This window comes from Apium graveolens, chromosome 3 (genome assembly GCF_009905375.1).
Source record: "Apium graveolens cultivar Ventura chromosome 3, ASM990537v1, whole genome shotgun sequence".
NCBI classification, from domain to species: Eukaryota; Viridiplantae; Streptophyta; class Magnoliopsida; order Apiales; family Apiaceae; genus Apium; species Apium graveolens.
The window spans coordinates 98,702,241-98,713,077 of NC_133649.1; the positions used below are offsets into that span (position 1 = coordinate 98,702,241).

Consider the following 10,837-nt stretch of genomic DNA (forward strand, 5'->3'; position numbering starts at 1 on the left):
GATCACTGAACACGTGTTTTTTGTGCCAAATCAATTGTTAAACTAATCATGAAATCTCAGCAGGTAAAAAGTGGTGAGATTTGAATCAAAAATCAAATTATAACTAAAATATTGCAGGAGACATGAAAAGTGGTGAGGTCAATGTAAAAAAATCAAAGGCATTTCTCAATTATATTGTGCAATAATAGTTTTTAACTGCAAGTGGTTTCTCAACTAAAATGTTAGATTAATAAGTAGCAGGAGTGGTTTCTTCATTTTTCATTTCTTTACCTTCATCTGCAAGTTCTTGCTTGATGACCAACTCCTCTTCACTGAAATTGACTTCACATGCATTAAACACAGGTGACTCAACTTTTCTCAGCATAACTGGGACATCTTCATTTGCAAATGGTTTGCCTCTATCACTTTTAATTTTCTTGTTGTTGTTCAAGGCATCATAGTCAAAGCCAATGGCTATGTTAGCACATGGCTTGTTCTTCTCATGGTACTGACCAACTAACTGAGAAGCATTCCTGAAAGACTTCAACTTCACTTCATTCTTTTCTATTTTTTCCCTCAACACAGCTTCTATTCACTAGCACACTTCAACTTGTTCTTCAAATATTCATTTTTCTGCTTGATAGTTTCTAGCTCAATAAGCTGTATTTCCAAATCTTGCTTCTCACTCTCAAACTTCTCATTAGCTTTTGACAGCCTACTAACCTCCTCAGTAGCTGCCACCATGCTAGTATGGATGTGAAACATCTCTACACTCATCTTTTCAACAGTTTCTTTATATTGGCTTGTATTTAATCAATGGTAGTTAGATTGGTACCTCTGATTTTGATGAGGATGATTCTCCTTTCTCAAGAGCCATTAATGTATAGTTTCCAAATTCTTCATTCTCATTTTCATCATCAATATCATCCCAACTCTTTCCTTCTGTAATGTAAGCTTTTCCAGACTGTTTCTTCAAGAGAGCTTCATACTTTGCCTCCAATTCCAAATATGCATTGTCCTTCTTCACCTTCTTGGGCTTCCTGCACTCAGTAGCAAAGTGACCCAACTCATCACAATTGAAGCACCTTATCTTTGATATGTCCACAGATCCAGTTTTGTAGCCTCCTTTGCAAGCTGAGTTATACTGAACTTTTGGTTTCTAATTGTTGTTGTTGGAAGACTGTCCCTTGTTCTTGAAAAACCTTGGCTTCTTGATTCTAATGTTAGAAAATTTCCTTGTAAAGTAAGCCATGGATTGGTCCATTTCATCTAGCTCATCCAAGGTGTAGTATTCATCTTCCTCCAGTTCCAATATAACTTGCTTCTGAGGTCCTTTGTTCTTTTGTTCCACATCTTGAATAACCGGAACTTGATCATCTTGCTCATCTTCACTTTCTTCACTGTCATGTACAACTAAGGCACTGGAACCATCAACCACATATCCATGGTTTTTCTTTAATGACTTTTTTACAGCATTTCAAGTTCATAAGTTTCAAGATTACATACAGAACTTCCAGTGTTATTCTGCTCAGATCTCTTCCTTCTCTAATGGCTGATATCTTTTGTTTAAGATGATCAGGAAGAGCTAGTAGGAACTTCAGATTAACCTCCTCAGCTTCATTATATTTATCATGTAGTTGCAAGTCATTTATCAATTTATTAAACCTCTCAAAAACTTCAGTAATTCCTTCTTTGACACCAGTATTCTCATTTGGTTTGATCTAACTTCCTCTGTGACTTCACATAAAATCTTTATTTTCTCCCAGATCTATTTAGTTGTGTCACAGTTGACAATTTTGTTGTACATGATATTATCAAGTGACTCTATCAGAATTAATTGCAGGCCATTATCTAGAGAGACTTTCTCCTTCTCAGATTCAGTGTATTTTGAAGGGTCCTTACGTACAAAATGAGCTGGGATGACCATGTCTCCATCTGTAGATTCATCTACCCTTTCTATGGGGGTGAAAGGGCCATTATTGAGAATCTGGATATATAATGGATTGACCATCCTTATAAATAACATCATTTTTTTTTCCAAAGTGTATAGTTAATTCTGTCAAAGGCTGGTATCTTAATACTGCTTATCTTCTATGCACTCATACTTCCAAGATCTTTATCTGTTTTCTTTCAGATTTTTCTCTGATACCACTTGTTAGATATTGAGTGCAACACGAAGGGGGGTGAATGTGTTTTCTTAATTTTTATGCTTTTTAAAACTGATTTGGAAAGGTGGTGAACAAAGCAGTTTGATTGTAGAGATACTATGTTTAGAAGAATATAAAGAACATGCACAACAAATACAGTATTTCAAAACTCACTTAATTTGTATTAAAATTAAGTATGTCTTGCTACAATTTCTGGGGTCTTAAGAATATAAGAACTCAGCTTTTTTATTGAGAGAGTACAAACAAATTTAGATCTTTTTGTTACTCTTAAAAACAAAGAACTGGTATTTACTTTATAGAATATTAACACAGGTTTACACAGAATGCAATAAGATGAACTAAGCCCTTCTTTAAGTTATCTTTAAAGCTTTCCATTTCTGACTTAGTGAATCCTTGCAAATCTTATAGGTCTGTGACCTTTCTTTGTCAGTTAATCTTGGCCCTTGATCTTGCACTCTTTAAATGGCTTTTGTAGACTTTTCAATTTAAGTGAGTATATCGTTTGTCGATTGATAATTTTGAATATTTAACTTGTCTGCATTATGTACTTGAGGTTCATATCGAGATCTCCAGTTTGTTCTATAGAGAACTGACATCTCGATAAGTATAATGGTTTATCGAGATCTCTGAGTTCTCTATAAGTGTTTTTGGTTTGTCGAGTTCCCTGAGTTCTCTATAAGTGAACTTGGCTTGTCGAGATCTCCAAATCTCTGCATGTAGAAATGACTTGTCGATATCTCTGAGATCTCTGAGATCTCTATATGCATTTTGACTTGTCGATATCTCTGAGATCTTTAATAAGAAATTGACTTGTCGATATCTCCAATCTTCATATCTTCATTTTGACTTGTCGATATCTCTGAGTTCTCTATCAGAAATGACTTGTCGATATCTCAGAGATCTCTATATACATTTTGACTTATAGATATCCCTGATATCTCTAATGATAATTCGACTTGTCGATATCTCCAATCTTAATATCTTTATTTGACTTGTCGATATCTCTGAGACTTCTCTATAAGCCATTTTGGACTTCTCGATAAGTCATTCTGGAGTTCTCTATATAACTTGATCCATGACTTGTAGATATCTTGATTCGGAACATTTTTCCTAAAACAGATTTATTCAACTCCAAACTTCTTCACCTTTTCTCTGAGGCATGATCTTGTTGATCTTCTTCCAGAGTTTATTCTTAGGCTTGAGACTGTTCACAGAAAAATACTTTAGTCAGATCTTTAACATTTTTACCGACTCAAAAAATACAATACAAAATACAGATTTAGACTATCATACAACTAAATCTTAGGGTTGTCAATAAGACTTAGTCTTGTTATGATATAGGCATGTCTTGCGCAACAAATTTCGATATTTGAATCACGGTTGGAGATGCCATAAGGATATGTAAAATGGATACCATTCATCTACCTGAATTTAGGTTATAGCCTTCCAGATAGAGCCAACAATTTTTTCCACGACACGTAAATTATGATGTCGTAGATTACAAGTTTGAATTGACATTTGTGGTACACGGAAATGAAAGTACACAAATACAAAATTGTGTCGGTAAATTTAGTGTTGATTCTGAATTATCCTCAAGCACATGATTCGAAACCAAAATACACAAAATAAATAAATTTATTAAAATCATATGAATACATTTTACAATAATATTTTTTTATGTTTAACAAATTTTAAATAAGATTAATAGTAATTAGTGTCTCGTATACTAATAAAAAATGAGGTGAGTAATAGAAGAAGTATGTATAAAAAAATGATTTTGACGAAGGATTTCTCTCCTTTTTGTGAGAGTTGTATATTTTTCTCCTTTCCTTGAGAATCTGTAAGAGTAGATTGAATAGGCAATGGCGTCAGGAGAAGATCTTGATGGGCGAATGGAAGAATTGGATATTACTAATGAAGAAGATGAGGAGTTAATCTTTGATGATGAGGTAGTAGAGGAGGGAAATATATTTGAACTTTGTTTGGTGGGTCGGTTTCTATCGGAGAAAAACATCAACCTACAGGCGATGCAATCAAAGTTGGATGATATGTGGAAACCAGCCATGGGAATCAATATTAAAATGCTAAAAGCAGGAGTCTATCAGTTCTATCATGTGGAGGATATGAGGTGGATGATGAATAATGGCCCCTGGACATTCGATAACGCTATGCTGGTTACAAACGTGATTAAAGTAGGGGAGGATCCTACGAAGGTAACATTGAATTAGGAGGATTTTTAGATACAAATTTATGATTTGCCAAGGGGTTATATATCAGAATCGGTAGGAAAACAGTTTGGCAATTTCTTTGGCAAGTTTGTGATGTATGATCCGAACAATAATTCGAGCATTTGGCGTGAGTACATGCGGCTTAAGATTAGGGTGGACGCCGAAGCCCATTGAAAAGAAAGAAGAAAAATTGCAGAAAAGATAATACTGCGTTTGTGGTACATTGCAAGTACAAAAAGCTGGGGGATTTATGCTTCATTTGTGGTTTAATGACACACACGGAGAGGTTTTGTATGAAGAGGTTGGAAAGTGGTTCAAGTGCAGTAGTCAAAGAATGGGGGAGCTGGCTCAAAGTGCCTCCATACAGGGCTGCGATGCAAGGGAGGAGCAAGTGGCTCAGAGACGACAGTAGCGATGATTGGGGTGGAAAATCAAGGATGGCTAATAATGAGGGATCTCATAGTCCGAATTTCCAGCCAACAGATGGAACGAGAAATATGGAAGGGATAATTGAGACAAGTAAGGCAAGTGATGGAGTAAATTCAGCATCAAGATTGGAGGGAAATAATTTTTCAAATGCATATGATGGGCTGGATAATGATGAGCTAAATGGGCTGGACCTGAAGGAGCGGAAAAGAAAAAGAAATGGGCCTAATATGAGTAATATGACTGGGGTTTTTATAAACACAATATCAATTGATTCTGCACTTTCTACTATTGATTGTACGGAGTCTGCAAATAATGTTTTGGCTACGCTTGCTAGGCAAGCTAGCCAGCAGAAATGATTTGCTTAAGCTGGAAATGTCGAGGGTTGGGGAACCTTCGTACAGTTCGTGTGTTATGCGATCTTGTTAAAGATCATAAACCTGACATTTTATTTTTAGTTGAAACTATTTCTAAAGGTAGTAGAATAGAGGAGCTTCATGTGAAGATGGGTTTTGCAAGCTGTTTTTCAGTAGATAGTATATATAGAAGTGGAGGTTTGGCAGTTTTTTGGAAACGTAATGTGGATTGCAGCATCACAAGGTATTCTTAGAATCATGCGGATCTTGTTTTCTGTGAAGGGAATGTTGCATCCTGGAGGTTATCATATTTCTACAGTTATCCGGAGCATGCTAGGAGAAGGAATTCGTGGGACTTAATTCGAACTCTAGCTGGGATGTCTAATTTACCTTGGTGCATCATATGAGATTTTAATGATCTTCTATACAACTCGGATAAAGAAGGCCAACACCCACACCCTCAATCTTTAATGGATGGGTTTAGGGAAGCCTTGGATGATAGTCTCCTTTCAGAAATCAAATTGAAAGGGGGTTTGTTTACTTGGGAAAAGAGTCGAGGCACTGAAAACTGGGTTAAAGAAAAGCTGGACAGGGCTTTTGCAACCATGACATGGTGGTCGAAATTTCCTCTTTGTCATCTTTCTGTGCTCACAGTAACGGTGTCAGACCATGATCCAATTGTGCTAGATTTACTTAATGTTGCTATTTCTATGAAGGAATTCAGGTTTAAGTTCGAGAACACTTGGCTTAAAGAACCAACGTTTGTGAAGGATGTTACTGCTCATTAGGAATCGATTCCTGCGGCTCATTTTTTCCTAAGTTGATGTTTGTTTCGGGGTTTATGGTGAAATGGGTCATGTTTTCTTTAACAAATTCAAGGAGAAAGTCAAGAACCAGAAGCGTATATTGGATTCTCTGCGTGATAAATATGATGATGGAAGTGTGAAACAGTTTCTAATTGAAAAGGAAAGGCTTAACGAAATTCTGATGCATGAGGAAATATATTGGAAACATAGAGCTAAACTTTTTTGGTTGAAGGAGGGAGATGCTAATACACGATTTTTCCATGCTTGTGCTTCTGTTCGGAGAAAGACGACTCACTTAAAGTTTCTAGAAACAAAGGTTGGTCATCGTGTAGAAACATTGGAGGAAATGGGAGAGGTAGTGAAGGGTTATTTTGAAGGGGTGTTCAAGGAGCCAGAAACGCAAATTGTGAATACTCCTATGGAAGTCCCAAGAATGGTTACTCAAGAACAGAACAGGATGCTGACAAAGGATGTTACTTTCGAGGAATTCACTATTGAATGTTGTAGAGAATGGCTGAAAGATTGTAAGTATCCTGCAGATTTGAACAGTACTAACATAGTTCTTATCCCAAAAGTTGATCAAGCGTGACGATTGAAGGATTTAAGACCTATAGCATTGTGTAATGTACTTTATAAAATTATTTCTAAGGTTTTGTCGAACAGATTATGATTGATTCTTCCTGGTCTTATCTCAGAGTTTCAATCAGCATTTATAGTAGGTAGAAGCACCACTGATAATGTGGTGGTGGCTTTTGAGCTTATTTATCATATGAAGAGGAAGGGGCGAAGTCAAGAAGGTGAGGTGGCCCTTAAACTGGATATCAGTAAAGCATACGACAGAGTTAATTGGCAGTATTTAAAGCAAAGAATGATAGGTATGGGATTTTGTAAAAGGTGGGTTTACTGGATTATGCTCTGTGTCTCAACAGTTTTGTATGATATTTGCTTGAATGGTCTACTGTAGGCCCGATTTATCCTCGAAGAGGACTTTGATAGGGGGACCCTTAATCCCCCTATTTATTTATGTTCTGTGTGGAGGGGTTGTCTAATGCATTAGATAGAGCTCAAGCAAATGGGATGATTCATGGCAGTCGTGTTAGCCCAACTGCCCCTGAAATTACTCATCTCCTTTTTGCGGACGATAGTTTCTTATTCTTTCGTGCAAGTAGGGAGGAAGCTATTCGTGTGAGGGATATCTTGAAAGGTTATGAAAACTTCTCAGGTCAGTCAGTTAATCTTCAGAAATCATGATTTTTCTTTAGTGCTAATGTTCGCCGGGATAAACAGGAGGAGTTGATTAGTTTTTTGGGAGTTCAAAATGAGATTAAAAACTACAAGTACTTGGGGTTGCCTTCTATGGTGGGGAGATCGAAGAAGAGAACGTTTGGTTTTATAAAGGAGAGAGTGAATAAAAGGATCAAAGGTTGGAGAGCTAAACCTATCTCAAGGGGGGGAAGCTGTGTTAACTAAGAACGTGGCGCAGTCTATCCCATCGTATTGTATGTCATGTTTTGTTTTGTCTAAAATTTTTTGCCAAGAGATTGAGCGTATGTTTAATCAATACTGGTGGGTTTCGAATTTAGCTCAGGGTCGAGGGATTAAATGGCACTCGTGGGATAATATGAGTATGTCAAAAGATAGGGGTGGTATGGGGTTTAGAATTCTTCAGGGGTATAATTTAGCTCTTGTTGGGAAGCATGTATGGAAATGTCTTAATAACTCAAGTCTTCTTGTCTCCCAAGTCCTTAAAACTCGTTATTTTCCCACTGTGAATATTCTAAAGGCTTCTAAGGGTCAAGGGTCTAGTTATATTTGGGAGGGGATTTAGACTGCAAAAGAATCTCTCAAGTCTGGGTTTAGATGGGTCATTGGAGACGGTAAAGATATAGTGGCTATGAAAGATCCTTGGTTGAGAGCAAAGAAAGATTACCATGTTGACTACCTTCATATTTATGAAGGAAGAAATGAACTTGTCCCGTCTCTGTACAAAGCTGTGGAATGAGAGTAAGATCATAGACATGTTTAGTGCAACATATGCAATTGCTATTCTGGCAATTTCTGTGCCCCAACGAGATGTTGGTGATAGAGTAGCGTGGTCCAGGTCTAAGAACGGTTTATATGATGTTAAGACGGGATATCAATTGTGGCATGATCAACATATCGGTGATAATTTGGTGCCTCGGTCGAGTGGTTGGAGTCGCCTTTGGAAGCTTCATGTTCCACATAAAATTAAGATACTTATGTGGCGTTTATGCAGGAATAATTTACCAGTCCGTGATCGTCTTAAAGCAAAGGGTGTTTCGATACTTGTCTCTTGTCCTATGTGTAATGCAGATTTAGAACACATTATGCATCTCTTTTTTGAATGCCAGTTTGTAGAAAGTTGCTGGAGATCAGTGGATTTATCTTTTGATATGAGAAATGTTACATCTGCTCAGGAGTGGCTTTTGAAAAAGTTTTCTGAGGCATCTCATGAGGAGTTGGGGAAAATCTATGTAGTTTTATGGGGAGTGTGGTACTGGAGGAATAAACGAGTGTGGGAAGGCAAGATGATTAATCCAAAGTTAGCTATAGAAGGTAGTTTTCGTACAGTGGAAGATTGGAGAAAAGTCAGGGGAGGAGAAAAGGAAACTACAGGTATTTGAGTTAGTGTGCTCGAGAAACCAGAAGTTAGATGGGTGAAGTCGGAAGTCGGAAGAGGGTACACTGAAACTAAATGTGGATGCTTCGTTTCTTAAAGATGCAGACACTTTTACTATTGGTATGCTTATTCGTGATCACAGAGGCCATTTCTTGGAGGGAAGATCTTTGACGTTGGTCTCGCCTGGAAATGTTATGGAAGCAGAAAGTATGGGGATAAAAAGATAGACAGGTCGGCAAAGTAGTAATCGAATCAGACTCTTTATTAGCTGTGCAGGCAGTTGATGGTGATGTTGTTAATCTCTTGGAGATTGGACATGTTGTGGATCAATGCAAAACTTTCCTGCAGAACATGCCTGAGGTCTATGTTCATCACATTCGAAGACAAGCAAACGGGATGGCTCATGGCTTAGCAAAAATTTCTTATTTGATAGATTATTTTTTTGTATTTACGTCTCCTCCTACACATCTGGTGGAGACTTATTTAAGTGATATTTCTATTTAATGAAGAAGTTTATTTGGTTTCAAAAAAAATTAATTAAATAGTTTCAAATTCTTAAGTTTCAAAAGACTTAATCAAGTTTGATTTTTTATGACATTAACTTAAAACTCTAATAGTAAAGATGTAATATTTAAATATGTATTTTAATTTTTTATTCAAAATTTACTTGTAACAATACCGACACGTACTCAAGATTGAGATATACGAACACGATATAACAAGAAATTTTAACGGATCGGATTTGAGTTTGACATTGTGTACACGAAACAAACGAATTGCAACTCATAATCGTTAAAAGAAATAATTAATCCATATACTGTTCTGGTATCTCGGAGAATCCTCGGTCCATGTCATTCTTCCTTCACTACGTAAATTTAGAAGCAAAGAAGAGCTAAAAGTTTTGTTTGGATTCAACTAAATGCTTTAGATTTTACGGTCACTGACAAAAAGTAATAATTTATACACTTTTAATTCCTTTGTATCCTAATGAAAAGCTTGCAAAAGCATCGTATTTTGCTGACTTTTTTTAATCAAAATTTACCTTCTTTTCTTTCATGCTTTCTTTTTCAAGTCTTTCTTTTTCTTCTTTTTTCCTGTGCTTTATAATTTGAAATTATATGAAAAGTCAGTACTCCCTCCGTCCCGTTAAACGTTTCTTCTTTTGATTTTTGGTACTGTTCACGATAAGCGCTTGACTACTAATTTACGTCTAAGGGTGTGTTTGGTATTGCTGTTGCAGACAGCAACAGCAGCTTTTCGCTGAAAAGCAGTTAAAAAACTGTTTGGTAAAATTTAAAGGCTGTTTTTCTGAAAAGTGTTTTTGGCTTAAAAGCTTATATTAAAGAAAGCAAGTCCCCCATACTTTTAGAAAAAACTGCTTTTCAGCTGTTGCGGGAAGAAGATGCTGATTTCACCATCAAACCTTACCAAAACCATCATTATTTTTAATTTTTTGCATCAAAACATATACGTATCAAAAAAATTACCAAACAGTCATCTGATTTTTACAACAGCACTTTTTTCAGCAGTACTTTTTTTAACAGCACAATAATTTTTAACAGCAATCCCAAACAGAGCCTAAGCTATAATATCAAACATAGTCATAAGTGATCTCGTTGGATTCATATTTATCAGTACTTTAATAAAGTGAAATTTTTATATTTAATACTAATACGAAATTAAAGATATTAACAATTAAAAGTGTGCATTGGCAAACGTGTCCAACACAAATAGGAAACGTTTTTAGGGACGGAGGAAGTACAACTTAACTGAATTTGAACGGCAAAGAAAAAGTGAAAATTGTGATGGGCTCTTGTGAAGTCCAGATAAGGTACATGAATAAATCTATACTATTATATTAACGGGCTTTTTTTGCCATGCGAACATAATAAGTATAAATTTCTATAATTTTAAATTGTTTTGATTGACCAATATTTTTAATAATAATGAACCTCCCTCCATTCACAACAACTGCACCAATCAAAACACTCCAAAATTATAAATTTTAGTGTTTAACATTTGCCCATAGACACACACTAGATAAACTCTTACATTAAATATGGAATAATGAAAGTTTGGTTGATAATCGGTGTGGTCACCGTAATTATAGTAATATCTAAATACAACAGTCTCATAAATTAATTAATATTTACAAAAAAAATTATTTAATACAAATAGAATTATAATATGTCTAAAGATCTTGGTTTAAACAAAATACCGGGCTGAGCTAAAC

General features: G+C 35.9%; 1 protein-coding gene across 1 annotated transcript; it reads left to right on the top strand.

Annotated features, from left to right (window-relative positions):
* The first annotated feature begins 6,006 nt into the window (after positions 1-6,006).
* LOC141714464 (uncharacterized) lies at positions 6,007-9,108 on the top strand. The gene is made up of 8 exons (XM_074517983.1): positions 6,007-6,511; positions 6,659-6,838; positions 7,021-7,185; positions 7,502-7,634; positions 7,747-7,840; positions 7,922-8,600; positions 8,704-8,780; positions 8,881-9,108. The coding sequence occupies exons 1-8, from the start codon at positions 6,007-6,009 to the stop codon at positions 9,106-9,108; spliced, it is 2,061 nt and encodes a 686-aa protein (XP_074374084.1).
* The last annotated feature ends 1,729 nt before the right edge of the window (positions 9,109-10,837 follow it).

What these genes read in the sequence shown, in the direction of transcription:
- LOC141714464 (XM_074517983.1), top strand. Translation starts at nt 6,007, where the DNA reads ATGGGTCATGTTTTCTTTAACAAATTCAAGGAGAAAGTCAAGAACCAG. An exon ending in TTTAAAGCAAAGAATGATAG is followed by an intron (nt 6,839 to 7,020) that starts GTATGGGATTTT and finishes CTAATGCATTAG; the next exon opens with ATAGAGCTCAAGCAAATGGG. An exon ending in TAGATGGGTCATTGGAGACG is followed by an intron (nt 7,841 to 7,921) that starts GTAAAGATATAG and finishes ATATTTATGAAG; the next exon opens with GAAGAAATGAACTTGTCCCG.